General features: G+C 43.6%; 2 protein-coding genes across 3 annotated transcripts in view; one reads left to right on the plus strand and one right to left on the minus strand.

The window, feature by feature from the left end:
- LOC124788028 (ankyrin repeat and BTB/POZ domain-containing protein 2) overlaps positions 1-18120 on the minus strand; it is a 644871-nt gene that overhangs the window by 386411 nt on the left and 240340 nt on the right. The gene's annotated exons all lie outside the window — the stretch shown is intronic.
- On the plus strand, positions 226-17116 carry LOC124788029. Its single transcript, XM_047255091.1, has 2 exons — positions 226-491; positions 16301-17116. The coding sequence occupies exons 1-2, from the start codon at positions 299-301 to the stop codon at positions 17086-17088; spliced, it is 981 nt and encodes a 326-aa protein (XP_047111047.1). The 5' UTR covers positions 226-298; the 3' UTR covers positions 17089-17116.

Below are 18120 nucleotides of genomic sequence, written 5' to 3' on the forward strand. Positions count from 1 at the left end.
GCGAGTCGACGCACTGCTAGGGCGCTGGGAGTCGATGCGGCAGTTAGCCAGGGTGGGGAAGTGCGGTCACAGGGGGCGGCGTCGTGGGTGGAGGGGGAAGGGGAGTCTGCGGCTGCGGAACGTCGCCGCCCGCCGGCTGCGGCGCTCACGGCGGAGCGGAAAACGCGCGGCAACAGCGCCGTGCTGTGCGCAGCTGCCGCGGCCGCTGCGGCAGTTGGGCGGAGAGGGGTCGGCTGGACGCAGGCGCTGGTCAGCTACATAACCTCTCTTATCGCCGGCACTACCGTACAAGTACACCATGTGTCCCCTCGACATAGAGAGAATAGAGGGCGAGATTTTAATTTTGGCGGTGGAAAAGAGGCCCTGCATTTGGGACATACGGATCGAAGACTATAAGGACAGAAACAAGAAAGACGCAGCATGGCGCGACATTTGTTGCGAATTGTTTCCGGATTTCAAAGAGCATACGAGGACTGAAAGGAAATCCGTTGGTAAGTATTGTTTGTCATCTGTTTGTTATTCGTTACGGCCTCGTCGGAATCAGTGTTGCTACATTCATTCTAGACAAAGATATTTCACTCTCTTTTTTTTTTTTTTTTTTTTTTTTTTTTTTTTTTTTTTTTTTTTAAAAAAATCTGTGAAGTGCCATCAGCGGTGAGTTTTGAGAAACCTACCTCGTTATAGTTAAAATGCACCTACTCGCAGAGGTCCAGAGTTGGCTGTAATTATCGTATGGCAGCGAAACTTTGTAGCTATGCTAATGTGTTAGTGTGGAACTGATTTAACAGGGAAAGCATTAGTTCCAATTTTAGCCATCAGGCGCAAATCTGGCGCTGCGAATGCAAGAAAGTCGTATAGAAATATATGTAAAGGATTAGGAACAGGGCCTGGGCAGGAAAGGTCAACCAAGTGATGTTACTATTAACTGCAGCTTACACAATTTGTTCAATATGAGACGCCGATGAGATGCTAATAGGGACAGATTTACACCTTGGTTTAAAATTGGAAATAATCGTTTTCCAGCATAAATCGGTTCCGCATTTACGCATTAGAATATCTACCACGTTTTCCAGCCATATGATAATAGCAGCCCACACTGGATCTCTGTGAGTAGCTGCACGTTTATAATTAGCACGCAGTATGTTCATCAAGCTACATTACGGCGTATGGTGCAACGTACTGTACTGCGTGTACACTTATGATGTATTCCCATTCTTGTTCCATTCGCAGAAGGTGCGTGGGAAGGACTGCTGCAGTAAGGCTTCGTATAACGTCTTTTCGCGAGGTGTAGCATGTGGCAGGAAGAAATGCCTGGTTAGGATTCCAGACTCACGAGGAATGCTCAAGAATTGGCTGAACGAGAGTGTTATGAGCTACCCCCTTCATAGCTGAATTACACATTTCCTTCGAATTCTTCCACTGAGTCTCGAGCAACTGTTTCTGCTGCAACACCATTTACATCGTTGTACTTTAAATCGCTCCGATCCCATATTCCCACGTATTTATCTGCTAAAATTGTTTACATGGGCTACGTGTCGGTCGTGAATCCAGTTAATCCACAATATGTTGCGTTCATGTAGTCTTGGTTCCTGCACCAAGAACCGGCAACAATTGTCTCAAATAACTTCATAGCGCTGGGCTGCGAGGTTGCCTGTGTGTGTGTGTGTGTGTGTGTGTGTGTGTGTGTGTGTGTTGTTGGGCTGCGAGGCTGCCTGTGTGTGTGTGTGTGTGTGTGTGTGTGTGTGTGTGTCTTGACAGACATTGCGTCACTGCTAAGGGAGGTGGAACTGCAAGTACACTCCGTTCCAAAAGATTACTGACGTTGGGAAAACTGAAGAGTACACATCGCATGCCTGGAATTCGAATTAACTAACTTATTGCTACCCATATTGTTTCTTACTGATTGCTGTACATACTTTACTTCTAGAGTATACCGTGCGTGGGGGACGGTACTTTAGGTATAACTGTTCCCTCCTTCCCTTTTCCTTTGGCGAATGGCACGCGGGCAGAAGGAAAACCTACGTAAGAGTCCAAATTTTTCCGGTTTTCTCATCTTCGTCGTTTCACGAGACATATTTGGGAGAAGATAGTCTATTGCAAACCTCTTCAAGCCACGTACGTTCTCGAAATTTAAACAGGAAACCTCTCCCCGCTGCTCAACGCTATTCTTGTAGCGTCTTACACAGGTTTGTTGAGAGTCTCCATTACGTTCTGGGACTTTTAAACTGTTTCGTGACTAAACGCGCTGCTCTTAGTCGGATCTTCTCTATCTCGTCTACTAATCCAACTTGGTGAAGATAGCATACAGATGAGCAATACTCAACAATCGGTCGAACACCTCCTCTTAATTACTTTTCCTTAAGATTCTCCCAATGAATCTGGGGCTGGCATCGGCTTTTTCTACAGTTTGGTTTCAGTGGTCCTTCGAGTTTGGGTCGCTCCGGATGGTTACTTTTAGATACTTCACTGTTTCGCCGGTCGTTGTGGCCGAGCGGTTCTAGGCGCTTCAGTCTGGAACCGCACGACCGCTACGGTCGCAGGTTCGAATCCTGCCTCGGGCATGGATGTGTTTGATGTCCTTAGGTTAGTTAGGTAAGTAGTTCTAAGTCTTGGGGACTGATGACCTCACATGTTAAGTCCCATAGTGCCAGAACCATTTGAACCAATTCACTGTTTCCAGTGAATTGTTGCAGTAAAACAGTATTGGATTTCTTAACCTGTACGCGACATATACTTACGTTCCGGTTCAACTGCCAGATTCTGCGCCATCTGCCATATCGCATCTCTCATCTGGGGGCTGAAACATCGACAGAGTTTGGATAACTCTCATCGTCACTACATCCAACTCCAAACTGTATTACAGCGTTTTCTAGCTCGCGTTGCATTAAAGCACGAAGATGTTAAATGTTTGTATTTAGTGTTTTCAACGTGTGTACACGCTTTCACCCTGTCGTCTACGATTGCTTCTTTAAATTTATGCCTCTCTCTTAGTAATTTTCAACCAATGATTAATAGAAATAGTACGGCAAGTGTGTGTGTGTGTGTGTGTGTGTGTGTGTGTGTGTGTGTGTGTGTGTGTGTGTGAGTGAGAGAGAGAGAGAGAGAGAGAGAGATAGCGAAAGGGATTTACGTGTGTATGATAAAATCCTTCCCACGAAAACTTTCGTCCTTCATTCCTTCCTGTGTGTTACCACAGACGACGTGTTATTGATGTAATTTGTACTAAGACTGCAGTACACGTGAGATGCCTTGGTGCTTCCACCGCCCTGAGTGGAATGCAAAAGTTCTGAATAATGTTCACCAACCTGCATTCTTCTACAGTTGTTGTCCCATGGGCAGAAAACAGCACATAGGTCGTGAATCCGTTATCTTGAGGCTGTAAGAAACCGTTAGCGGAGAACTGGTATTGTACGAATAACTAAATTTTGAATTCGTTTGTTTATACGGGATGCCACTCGGTTTTTATTAGTAGAATACGAGAAACTGCACACTTATAGTCCACTTTATGAATCACTAATGGTTCTAATGGCTCAAAGCACTATGGGACTTAACATCTAAGGTCATCAGTCCCCTAGACTTCTCAGAACTACTTAAACCTAACTAACCTAACGACACACATCCATGCCCGAGGCAGGATTCGAACCTGCGATCGTAGCAGCAGCGCGGTTCCGGACTGAAGCACCTAGAACCGCTCGGCCAGAATCACAAATAATTTCTATTCTTTATATTTTCGTAGAGAATAAACAAAATAATGATCTTCGTGTTAGCGTAATTACTGTCAAACTAGTTCTCAGTTACATCTCAAAAAACCAGAGATTCCCAATTAAGTTCTTAACCAATACCGACCGCAGCAGACAACATGTCTGTCCTCGGCGACTGGCGGTAGAGGTCTGATCTTAACAGCAGAACCAGCTCGCCTGCCATCCAAGTTAGGCGTGACCCGAAGATCTCCGAGGTGCTTCGTCTGCCTTTCCGTTTAACAATTGTTTATTATTCTGCGGGTAATTAACCCTCTTGAAATAACGGAACGATGCCTGCTATTGAGAGATACTTTTATACGAAAGGCAAGTAATTTTAGTGTTTATTTTTCTAATATTAATAACACAGTTTATCATTTTGGCACGCTACTTCCGAGCACAGCAGCCAGTCGCGGGATAGGACCACGATTTAGCGGTCTGTCTGACCATAAACTGCTCAAAGAAGAGCTCCTTGTAGCTGAATACGAAGGTTTTAAAAGCCAGAAATATTACAATGTCTTGCTGAATTTTTGTTCCATTATGTTCCAAATCAGTGTGATTAGATTTGGTCACAGTTGTAGGTAACTGTGGAACAGAAAACGTATTTTTAAATCATGTTCACAGTGTCCACAGAAATTGCCTTAACATATTTCAACGGATATAGCATGCCCCTGTGTTGTTACTCGTTTCTCTCAACCGCAACAATGAATTTTCTTTATGAAACGCAATCTTGGCAGCCTTACGGCTCAGAGACCAACTGCTGATTTTATTTACACTCTCTTCGAGGAAACGAATAATGTAGTTATACCATATTCGCAGTAAACTAGAACGCTATGGTTAATTCTACCGTCTCTGCGAGGAACTGCGGCCTTATGAATTATTTTTGTATGTCTCGTAGACAATTCGAAAAGTTAAATGCGCTTCGTTAAGTGTCTAATCAAAACATAGACAGCGAAAGTAATTAGACATCCAAGTATTTCATTAAGTCATCCTCAAGAATGATACTACGTTATTACTTTGTACACGTCTAGTGTCTACTTTGGAATGTAGAACTGTTGTCTAAGCTTGTGCAAGCTCATTATTACATCAGTTGAACTATATTTTATACAACAATATATTCGTGGGGTAGAATATATTTAAAATACATAGAATAAATTACTATGTTTGTGGACCAGACTGATCGCCTTTTTTCGACACAATTTTATATTCGGTATGGCTTGTACCGTACATAAACACGTTTGCACGCACTAGACCAATTTCTTTTTGGGGTTCTTCCGACATTTCTCACACTTGCCTGCCGCGGCCTATGGCGGTCTAGCGGCGGCAACAGCCTTCTTCTACTCTGGGAAGACTCCACTGTGTGCAACAATGCCCGTTTGCTGTTTGAACGAGGCTAAAGACGTGTGTTGTCTTAGCAATCTGCTTTGTAGACTGATTACTTTTCCCAGTATCTTACCAACGAGCGAAGTCTGTCTTTGTGATACCTGGGACTCACATGGAGACATACTAACTTGATTATTCAAAAATGGTTCAAATGGCTCTGAGCACTATGAGACTTAACATCTGAGGTCATCAGTCCGTTAGACTTAGAACTACTTAAACCTAACTAACCTACGGACATCACACACATCCATGCCCGAGGCAGGATTCCAACCTGCGACCGTAGCAGCAGCGCGGTTCCGGACTGAAGCGGCTAGAACCGCTCGGTCACAACGGCCGACACTTGATTATTCTCGGCCATAATAATCACAACTTGACTCCACATTTCAAGTAGCAAAAAGCACACTTGCAAGATATTAGCCCCTGCAATTGATCCCGCGGGAGAAAGTGGGCTACGATTCTGATAGTACGCAGTTATTATGAGATTCTAAAAGTACACCTTTTAATCTTTCGCGCGCATCGATTGTTTGTCTCTCCGCCGCTCTGCGGCCGCGTAATACTTGAGAGCGTAGTACCACACAGTGATTGTCAACAAGAGGGCTCCTATTCTCGAAATGTTGAATGCGAGGGAAGATTAGGGGAGAGGTGAACACGTCTGCCGATGTCTTTTCAGATCTTGTTTGAGAACACCTTATTCCACGCGGAAAATGGTAAGTAATTTGCGTACGTAATATGTCAATCTCATGCACATATACGTTCAATATTATTTTAATAGTATTCTTGTACTCATATTCTGTAGCTATATATATGCGTCAAAATCAAAATGTGTAAACCTAAGTAACTGAAAAATTAAAAAAAAAAGAACTTCACGATTTCCGAATTACATTTTAATCGTACCAATCACTTTGAAGAACAGCGCATCTCCTGCAGATGTACCTAATTTTAACAGTGCCATTTTCAAAATCCAAAGAAAGTAGCGCAAACGAGCAATTTTAATAATTAAATAGTGCTGCGCTGCTTCTTCAATGACACATTAATTCGGTTGATTCATTTACACTCCATTTGTGTATCGCAACATAAAAATGTCCAAAGCAAGTTAGGAACAGGACAGTCTGACACAATGGAGAATGCGTGTTACCAATGGCAAACTCCTTTCTCACTACACTGTGTAACACTTCGCGTTCGGGCGTTAGGCGACTGTAGTGGGGCAAAGCGTAAACGAACGCTGCGCGGAAGTTCAAAAGCTGTGCTTTCAGAAGGTCATAACTGCGTATTATCAGAATTATGGCCCAAATTTTCCGGCGGGACTGATTGTTGGGGCTCATATCTTTTTTCTCCTTAAAATATGGGGTCCAGTTGATTATGTTTCCTTGCCAGCTTACGGGATCGTACATATTCATATTCCTACAAATTGTTACTCCGAGTTACTTGCAAGAGATGACTGATTGTGCACCACTCTGAAATTTTTTTTTTTTTTTTTTTTTTTTACCTCAGTGTACAAGGGGCATTCCTTAATCATTTACACTTCATCTTTACCCAACATTCATAGAACACCATTTGACTCATCATTACAGTTGCAAGTGTGTAGACTGTAGTACTTTGGCCTAACTGCAGATTGCAGGACAATCACTAGAAGTGATATCCCTGCACAATACAGCCCATTTTCTCAACTGGTGTCATTACGTGAGCAGACATGGAGTCCGATCATCAGGTTCACTGCTGGACGATGTGGCTTCTGTGGAAGGAGGGTGTAACCAATGCAGATATTCACAGACGATTGGTGGCAGTGTGTGGAGAGTGTGCACTGCCACACACTAATCGGAAAACCACGGCTGCCATCGCTGAAATGGCGTTCAGGAACTGCCACACCCACCATATTCGCCTGCCTCAGCCCCTTTAACTTCTGTAGGCCCTCCTCAAACAACATATCTGGAGTTTAGCATCCATCGCAGGACAGCTAACAGCTCCTGGAAGTCTGCGAAACGGTGTCTGCACAGAGGTTTCTTCGTATCCCTGATTAGGTGGTAACTGGAAGGAGCCAAGTCAGGAGAATAGAATGCATGTGGCGGTACCTGGAATCCCATTCCAGCGATGGAAACCGTGGTTTTCAGATTCGTATGGGGACGAGCGCTGTCGTGTTGCAAGGGCACTTGTGACGGTGCACACACTGTCATCAATCGCCTATGGGTATCTGCGGTGTTTACAGCCTCCTTCCCCAGAAATCACGTCATCAGGCGCTATTCTTGATGACCACACTCCATGTTGTTCGCTCACGTAATGACATTAGTTGGGAAAATGGGATGTACTGGCCATGGATAACACTTCTAGTGATTGTCCTGCCATCTACGGTTAAGCCAAAGTACTACACAAACTCAGCGGAGAGAACTTTAGTCACCCCAGTCCGTACACACAGTTGCATCATTAACCCTTTACAGATGTCGCAGCGATCGAATCACGTGTTAAATCGCCTCTACATAAGCATACGAAAGCAGCGATCAGTGCGGCATTTATGTTTCATGCGGACATTGTACGTCAACGTGGGTAAATGTAAGGACGTGACAGTAGCAAAAAGAGGCAGTTGTGTTTAGCCGTCCCATTGCTATAAGGTGCGTGAAGTTGCTGGATTTGTTCATGTTTCACGGCAGACTGTTCACGTGTCTATAAGCAGTACGACGTTCGAATTATCGGAAAGAGATGCTGACTGGGAGGGACCAGAGATGCGTTTCACGGCTTGTGAATCAAAATAGCTTCCCAACCCGACAGGGATTGCTGCAGACAGTAAATGGAGGCCCATCCCAGCCCGTTAGCAAGAGAAAATTGCGACGGGAACTGCACGCAATGAAGATTTGAGTCGGTCGCCTCGCAACACGCCATTGTTCATACAGGCACATAAAGCTGCACGTCTTCTGTGGACCAGATGTCGTCGGAAGCGGACGTTAGCTGACTGGCGGAACGTAATGCTGTCTGATGAATCACGTTTTTACTTAGATTCAAGTGACACTCGTCGAGTGCACCGAGGACCAAACGAAGCATTTCATCCTGAATGTGTGCAAGGTCAGCTGCAAACCGGATATGGCACTGAGATGAACACTATCATGAACCAGCATAGTTACTTAAACCTTCTGAATGATAATCAGGTGCTGCCTTTCAGTCAACATTTGCATGACGAATAGGCCTATGCTACTGATGCCGCTACTTTCCCGGACGACGACAGCAAAATCGTAGGGCTGGAAGAATGTGAGACAGGTTTTCTGAACATTCCTCCACCCTATTACATCTCGAATGGAATGTAAAATCACTTGATTTGAACTCCGTAGAAAATCTGTGGGCATGTTGGAACAGCGGTGAAGACATCGACATCGGCATCACCGCAATTTCGTGGAACTGCGCGATTAAATCCTCTGCGATCGGTTTAGCCTGAATGTGACGTATTTGTACAACGTTGTTGCCTCATTTCCTAATCGAATCCAGGTAGCTATAGAGTCCAGGGGCGGAATTACGTGGTGTTAAATGACGCTTGTAATGATTTTTCTAGGGGTGAGTAATTTTTTGTCCAGTGAGTTGGATCATCCCTCCGAGATAACTGAATCATCTACAAAACGTCTTAAATTATTATTAATATTGTCTGCCAGCTCATTAATATACAACATGTATAGCAAGGCTCCAATACAATTCCCTGAGGCACGCTTTAAATTACTTCTACTAGTTACTTCTACATCTGTCCAAAGACTTTTCATCAAATGTAACATGCTGCATCTTCCCTCCCATAAAATCCTCAATACAGTTACAAATTCCGATTGTTACCCTATATCATCGTAATTTCGTTGATAATTGTTAGTGTGATATTGTGTCGAATGCTTTTTTGAAGTCGACAAATACTGCTTTTATCTGACTACCTTGACTTATATTTCTCAAGAAGTCATGTGAGAAAACTGCGAGTTGGGTTTCACATGACCAATATTTTATGAATTCATGCTGATTGGCATGTTTTGTTACAAATATCTCATTACGTATGAGCTCAGAATATGTTCTAAGATTCTTCATCAGATGTTCGGGTAATGTGAGAGATACTGGAAGCAGTTTCGTGCGTCACTTTTCCTATCCTTATTGTAGGCGAGTGTGACCCCAACGTACTCACTTTCCTTTTATCTACTTGCGTATCAAAAAATACAGTAGACATTTGCAGTGTACACGAACAGAAATTGCGTTACGGACCAATCACGGAAGGCACGCGATTCCCCCAACTCCTATCCATGACATATCTTGCGAATAGTTACAGTGCTTGTAGTCGGTAAGAATATTTCAGACAGATCACAACTAGTAAGCAAACAAGGACAACGTAATTAAAAAAATTACTAAAAATGCTCATTATCGTTTCCTGTTTTCCCTGTGACGAACTTGGTTGCAGATTTGTATGACCGCCCCTTTAAGTTACAGAATTGCAGGACCTCTCTTAATAGGTTAGGTGTGCATTATGAGTGGCGTGCAAATGTAGGGGATTTAGGGCACAGAAATTAATCCACAGGCCCGATAAATGTTCTGTCTTCAGAGAGGGAAGAACAGCAGCTCCAATAATCACACAGAAAAGCATTCGTCATCGTACATCGGAAAAAAGAATGTGAGTATAGTGCTACTTAGCTGCAGGAGCATCTATGGGAAGATCCGAGAGCTCATCCCTCTTCTAAAAGCAACAATGTCCACATAGTATAGAGACAGAAAAGGTGACTAAAACCATATATTAATAACAATGACATTTGTAAGTAGGCTGTTTAGGTTTTTTTTATTGGTAACGCCACCTCTGTATGAAAAATCACTGGCTGTGCTGTGTGCAGTCTGTGGGTAGTTTGCATTGTTGTCTGCCATTGTTGTGTTGGGCAGCGGCAGCTGGATGTGAACAGCGCGTAGAATTGCGCAGTTGGAGGTGAGCCGCCAGCAGTGGTGGATGTGGGGAGAGAGATGGCGGAGGTTTGTAATTTGTCATGAACTGATATATATATTATGACTTGTGATAATATTAAGGTAAATACATTGTTTGTTCTCTATTAATATCTTTCATTTGCTAACTATCCCTATCAGTAGTTAGTGCTTTCAGTAGTTTGAATCTTTTATTTAGCTGGCAGTAGTGGCGCTCGCTGTATTGGAGTAGCTTGAGCAGCGAAGATTTTTGTGAGGTAAGTGATTTGTGAAAGGTATAGTTTAATGTTAGTCAGGGCCATTCTTTTGTAGGGATTTTTGAAAGTCAGATTGCGTTGCGCTAACAAAATACTGTGTGTCAGGTTAAGCACAGTCTTGTATAATTGTTCTAAGGGGACGTTTCACATTCTGAACTCCGACTGTACATCGCAAAGATAGGTTGGACGCCTGTCGTGAAGGCGTTTTATACCCGTGAAACGTTGATAGCAAAAATCTCGAAAAATTATTGATAGATTTACTTCAAATTTTTATTTATTACTCTAATAAACGTTTAGACAGACATAGGCTGTGGTGTCACCGCCAGACACCACACTTGCTAGGTGGTAGCCTTTAAATCGGCCGCGGTCCGTTAGTATACGTCGGACCCGCGTGTCGCCACTATCAGTGATTGCAGACCGAGCGCCGCCACACGGCAGGTCTAGAGAGACTTCCTAGCACTCGCCCCAGTTGTACAACCGACTTTGCTAGCGATAGTTCACTGACAAAATACGCTCTCATTTGCCGAGACGATAGTTAGCATAGCCTTCAGCTACGTCATTTGCTACGACCTAGCAAGGCGCCATTACCAGTTACTATTGACATTATGAATCATGTACCGTCAAGACCGACGTTCATTATTAATGGATTAAAGTTAAGTATTCCACCAGCTACGTCCGTTTTTCTAAATTCTAATTTCCTTGTCCTGTCACAGACCTCACGCCAGCCTGCGTGAGCTAAAACGCGTGCCTTTCGGCCTCTAGTAACACGGTGTTGGCTCTCCTGCCAACCCAAAACATAGGCTATACTCGTATACATTATACAGTATATAATAAATAATAGGGAAACGGTGTTGGCAAAACGCTCGAAAACTTCTTGACCGATTTACTTAAGATTTAGTCACGATGCTCTAAACGTCTTTTAAACAAAGTACAGATTTCTTGTTAAAACCGAATGTGAGAAATAAAATGCTGTGGTGTGCACTGTTGTTAAAATGTGTGTTTTTGTTTTCCTTCTCGGAATCAGTTTCAACTACAATAGCAGGGCATTTAAACCATTACGCAAATTGTTCTCCCATATGTTTTCTTTTTCCTTATACAGAGTGTTACGGGTATTAAGCGCAGATACTCTGGTCTGTGGTTCCTTAATATGTACTCACTATAGCGTGTTACTTGTTTTTTCTCTGTGTCTAATAGTATTCCCGCAGACAACTCATGTAATATATTATCTGATGCCGGCCGGAGTGGCCGTGCGGTTCTCGGCGCTACAGTCTGGAGCCGAGCGACCGCTACGGTCGCAGGTTCGAGTCCTGCCTCGGGCATGGATGTGTGTGATGTCCTTAGGTTAGTTAGGTTTAATTAGTTCTAAGTTCTAGGCGACTGATGACCTCAGAAGTTAAGTCGCAAAGTGCTCAGAGCCATTTACTATCTGATGTTTTCTGCACGGTCGTAAGTGCAGCACTAAGTGGATGTTGGCTGTCAGTACAGACTAGCCGTATTGCGTCCACGCTTGCATACCTGACCTGCCGCCCAGGGAAAAATAAACATTAAAGGCTTGCTCTACCCTGTATATATTTTTAAACAAAAATTGGATACACATTAATGTGCTGTTTTCTTCCACACAGTCGGTTTTCACACAAAATAGGAAAGTTGTAGTTACCGATAATCGGCTTATGATTGGAATACTACTACAGAATATGAATTTGCAATAACAATGAATAAGGTCCAAGGTCGGAGAGAGATGGGAAGATGAGTGGAGGAGGAGGGGGGGCGGGGCAGAGAAACTGATACAGAGAGGGGGAAGGAGGAGATGGATAGGCACAAAGGGGGAGGAGGAGGGGAGAGGAAATAGAGGCGCAGGAGGAGGGGCCAAGGAGATTAGGACGCATATCCTGTTCCCGTAAATATTTACCACTTGCGAAGCATTGCCGGATTCGCTAGTAGATAAAATAAACGGAAGAGTTTCACGATGTTTGCTCTTACATGATACAAAACATTCATATGAATAGTGGAGTGTTAACAGTCTACGAACAAGGCGTATGAATAGTGGAGTGTTAAAATTCTACGTACCATTTCTTCGCAAAACGCGTTTTCATCGCTATTGTGTCCTCGGTACTAGTTGCATGTCTCTCGACTTGTTCCCAGAGTGTCAAATCACGGAGAAAATTTTTCAGACACTCATTCCTACACGGTAAACGGTCTTTGTGCCAAGCAGCGCCTTCTTCTGGAATTCCAAGTCTTTCTTCCGCATGGTTTACAGAAGACTGTTAAGTTATTTACAGGTGTGAACTCATTTCGTTTAATTCCAGTGCATGCACACGATTGTTCTGATTTTTAAAGATGCTTCTGGAACACTGATGTCAATGCAGACGTGTAAGATGTAAAAATGTGGTGTGATCAGTGTCTCTTACTCATGCCTCTCAAACAACTATTAATAACCTTTACACTGAAACAGAAGAATGGAGAAACGTCTGTGTATATCCAACAGAGTAAAGATCACGGCTGATGTATGCCATGCCGTGCTTCATCTGAAAGATCAATCATGCGTATCGGTTGCAAAACAGAAAGACTTGCCATTGCTTCCTTAACAGCGAACCGCGCGGGATAGCCCGTGCCGTCTAGGGCGCCTTGCGACGGTTCGCGCGGCTCCCCCCATCTGAGGTTTGAGTCCTCCCTCGGGCATGGGTGTGTGTGTTGTCCTTCGCGTAAGTTAAAGTTGGATTAAGTACTGTGTAAGCCTAGGGATCGATCACCTCAGCAGTTTCGCCCCGTAGGAACTTACCACAAATTGGCGGCCGGCTCCCCCCGCATGGGCCTCCCGGCCAAAAATGCCATACGATCATTTCATTTCCAATTTCCTTAACAGCACAGTGAGTTCTATAGTACACTTGGCAATATTCGATCCCAAGGATGGAGTTGTGAAAGATGAAGATTTCAGTACCGAGAGACTTTTTCTTGAAATTAGTTTTCTTATTCTCGTGTAAAAAATTTAAAGGATGTGAGAAGTGGGTTCTGTTGACAGCAGTTCAGCTAGTTAAAACATTATTGCCGTATTTCTGTACTTGTATTATCACAAATAAAATATTGTGCCTCAGTATTACTACCGCTTGAAACAAAACTTCCTTATTGGCATACAGAACCAGTCACTTTCCCGGTACGGCACCTGGAACGTTCTCAATAAATTACGCGATCGAGTCACATTACTATGAGCGCCGCCTACGTTCGACGTCTACCTCCAATAATCGATCACAGACGGTGGCTGGAAGCAGTGGCAATGACGAGAATATAAAGCATGTCACTGGACAACGGAAAACTGTACAATAATTGTAATGCGGAAACGGAGCGACTTATCTGACGTCCAAAAGGGCATGATTGTTGGCTTTCTGGCCAAGAGAGGAAACAATTCCGAAATGGCTAAGTCTGTAAACTGTTCGCGTGCCGTCGTGGTTAAACCATATCGTGCATGGCAATAAGGGCTATCCAAAATTTGCGCCGATGCATCACGGGCCATATGTGACAGGAACTGATAGTTAAATCAAGACCCTAAGCTGTCGACAGGAGCTGATATACATCAACGGGGACAGTTGAAAATGTGTGCCCCCACTGGGACTCGAACCCGGGATCTCCTGGGTACATGGCAGACGCTCTATCCATCTGAGCCATCGAGAGCACTGAGGATAGTGCCACTGCAGGGATTTATCCCTTGCACGCTCCCTTGGAGACCCACGTTCCCAACTTCATGTCCACACACTACATTCGTAGTGCCCCTGCCCATTACACTCATTACTCGCGGCAGACAATCTTACCGAGTCCCGTAAGAGTTCGGCCAATGCGAGTGCATCCAGCACAGAAGAGGAAGGTCAATGGCCGGTTAGCCTTAATTATATGAAGATGGTATCTGTTCTTTCGGACATGTCCGACCATCTTCATATAGGTGACAGAGTTGAACGGCGGCTGGACGTTCATTGAGTTTTATACTCCATCGTACAGATGGCTGTTGGTGTGTACGCCGTGAAACGTCTGTAAGCAAACACCCTGCAACAATAGTCGCAAGGATCCAGGCCGGAGGAAGGAGCGGGTCTGGGGAATGTTTTCGTTATTCTGGAGGACACACATGTATTCATCTCGGCTTGGGAGCATTTCTACTGCCACATGCAGTTTGTTTTTCCTCGTCACGATGGCGTCTACCAGCAGGAAAATACCACGTATCACACAGTTCGCAGTGAACGTGCGTCGTTCGAAGAGCACCAGGATGTGTTTACCGTACTCCCCTAGCCACCAAACTCACCGGATTTAAACCTCATCCAGAATCAGTGGGACAACCTCGATGGGGCTGTTCACGTCATCGATCCTCAACCGAGAAACCTAGCGCAGCTCACCATGGCACTGCAGTCAGCATAGCTCCACATCCCTGTCGATAGCTACTAGAACCTTACTCATTCTTTTCCCGCTTGTCTCACAGCGGTCCGCACTCCAAAAGGTTGTTATTCAGGCTTTTGACAGGTGGTCAACTAATGTGCCATGACAGTGTACTTATTTACTAATGTGTCTCCTTGTTTTTTGCAATGATGAGGTGAGTAGAATAATTCTAAATTTTCTCAATTTTTCTGCCGGCCGAAGTGGCCGTGCGGTTAAAGGCGCTGCAGTCTGGAACCGCAAGACCGCTACGGTCGCAGGTTCGAATCCTGCCTCGGGCATGGATGTTTGTGATGTCCTTAGGTTAGTTAGGTTTAACTAGTTCTAAGTTCTAGGGGACTAATGACCTCAGCAGTTGAGTCCCATAGTGCTCAGAGCCATCAATTTTTCTGGATACAAATAGCCACGCACAAAAAGAAGTACTACTTTTTTATTCTTCTGATAAATCCGAGATTTGGCACTTACTAGAACATTTGACATTTCCACTCTGCCTATTGTTTCGAATTCCACTTGCTGCATCCTTCCACGTCTCGTCGGTCAAATCAAGCCAAATTTGCCATACAAGCAGCATCACATTGCTCGACACAGTGCTTTGTCCGTAACTATCCGATCAAAACTTCACCGACGAAATTTCGGAGATTTTTCAGTGATACATTCCATGTTACCGTAAGTGATCACTGGTCTCTGGTGGGCTGTTGCAGAGTAACTGAATTTTGTTTGATTTTTTGCACACATTTATCTTTGTAACTGTATTGCTAGAAAACCTCCGCACAACAGGGCAAATGTAGACGGTGCGCGTTGTGTGTCTTATTCGGAAACAAAAGTTGTTCCATTCACTCACGGTGCGTGCTGTTGACAACGGTAATGCTTATTTGACTTCTCGCTCTGAAGTACTGCTAGGTTCTGTTCGGGAATGTTTTACCGTAGTGTTGCTTGTACGTTAACAGTGATACACAGCAATACGGATAGGTGTTCTGATGAAGAGCTGACCGATATGCACTTAATGTATCGATTAGCTGAATGCAACGGATGACCGACGCAATGTTGAGCTCTTGACATACCGAGCAACCACGTCCCAGTTCTTTCGCGTACCAGATGGAAGTGCGGTAATGGAGGTAGGGGATGGGAAAGGGGGGCGATAAATATTGTAGAGGCGGAGATCACAGAAAGCAAATTCAAATGGACGTAGGTCGCAGAGATAAAGAGGCTTTTAGAGGATAAATCAGCGTGATAATCTGCATCAAATCAGTTTCCGAACTTAAAAAAAAAACAATAAAAACAACAAACAACAAAGGCATCTACGATAAAACAGATGCTTTCATGTTAGGTATGGTGATGGCGTATTACAGGTTTTTTCATTGTGGTGAAGATTTTCACAACAGCAATGGTAACTGAAGTAACAAATGAAATAAATCATAATTACATTATTACTCTAACGCCTTATCGGAGACCAAGGATCCCCTATAGCGAATACTCGTATAACATCTCAACAATCTGAGAAATTTTGTAGGTACAATAATATTTTCTGTTAAAAGTTTTGTCGTGTTAAATATTTTATTTTTGATGTTAATTTACCGACTCTTTTCTTTACTTTTTCAGGCCAGAAGGCTCAACAAAAATGGCGTAATATCAGGGACTACTACCGCAAATACACAAAGAAAGTGAGGAAACCTGGTTCGGTAGCATTAAAAAGATTTAAATATGTTTATGCCGACCAGCTGGGTTTTTTGGATCCAGTTTTAGAATCAAGGGATTCAATTCCGGACCCAGTTCCAAGTCTGCAGGAAGACGGTATGGAGTACGTGGAGCAGGCTTTGGAATTATCCCTGGCAGAAGACAACGCGGATAATCAAATAGCATCAGATGACCCATTAACACCGGACCAGCCCTCAGTGGGCTCAGCAGCTACACGGAGGAAAATAAACGGAAGTATCAAACCTGACCCTGATGCGAACTTTCTGGATAGTACAGCTGCTCGTGGCCCCTCTACTGAGGACGAAGACAAATCATTCCTCGATTCCTTGTTGCCCACTCTTCGAAGTTTTGATACGGATCAAAAACTGGAGTTCCGTGTAGAGGCCTTACGGCTACTTCAGCGCATCCGAATCTCAAGATCACAGACAATTCACGGTTTTTATGCACCTTACCAATCACCTTTGCAACATGTACCGGTGCATCCAGGAAGTCCGGGATACTTTCCATTGCTACATACGTTTGGGAATTTTTACAACCAACCTGCAGCTCCTCAGTTAGGACAGATGCCGTCTCAACAGCATCATCCTAAAAGAAGCGCGTCCGCAACAAAACAGTCGGCTGCGGTTTCGCAAGACCGCGTTGCATCACCAACAGATACTGAATTATCAGCATTTTCAGAACATTCCAATTGAGCTGAAATGAGTTAGTTTATTTCCTTCACTACTTGCATTTGTATTATTTTTCCTTAACTTCGTTTCAAGTTGTTTGTAAGAAACAAACTGTCGCATGTACTTTCTTGTGATGTCAATAAAGGAATGAAAATTCAGTTATCCTTAGGGGGAGTCCACTAACTATGTGACATCTTTTCTTTTGGCCTCCCTGCCCCCTTGGTGAGACGTGGTGTACCCTCTCCCCTCCCTCCATCCCACTTGAGGCTTACCCTAGTCGGATAAAAATAAGTAAAATTTAATTTTTTATTTGTTTTAAGAATAATTAAAACACATTAATAAAAACCATGTTTTATTTATAAACTGTGTTAGTGCTTTTAACAAGTGATTAAAAACAATTTATTTTAAACATGCCAACTCTGAGTAGAATTTGGACAGTCAGACAGAGACAATGCTCTGCGAATACAATACACCCGTTTTGACGGTTCCTTAAAGAACTGACCTCTTACTGGTATATTACATTCATTAAATGTCTCGAAACTTCTCTTATTACTTTGCACAGGAAAGACAACAATGTTTGTACCTTCCTTTGAACAGTATGATTACGGTGCTTTTCAATCTCTTGATTTGTATACACTCTAAGAGAATTCTTGTCGGTGAACTTCAGTTTAGCTTCTTTCCAGAAACGATTAATTTCTTGCTCAGGCGTGTGTTTCGACTTGTTGGCATGCGCTTAACAGAGGCATTGTAAAAGGTTTGACACACATTCGTGTTGAACACATTAACATCAACTTCATATGCGTTGCAGAATATCACGATAGACTCACTAACTGACGCAGAGTGATTTCAGACACCTCCCCAAATGACACTTGTGCGGCACTTGTTTCAAAATGGTGAATCCGGGACAAGCATGCGTGTAAAGCTTTCAGTTCAGTTCAGAGAGGCCATAAAGACTGATGAGCACTTTAATACTGGCCATGCTTGTTATCAGTTATACACGCTGCAGTAACATTAATGTGAGCAACGTCAAAGTTCGACGTCAACATGCAATAACCA

Source organism: Schistocerca piceifrons, chromosome 3 (genome assembly GCF_021461385.2).
Source record: "Schistocerca piceifrons isolate TAMUIC-IGC-003096 chromosome 3, iqSchPice1.1, whole genome shotgun sequence".
Classification (NCBI taxonomy): Eukaryota; Metazoa; Arthropoda; class Insecta; order Orthoptera; family Acrididae; genus Schistocerca; species Schistocerca piceifrons.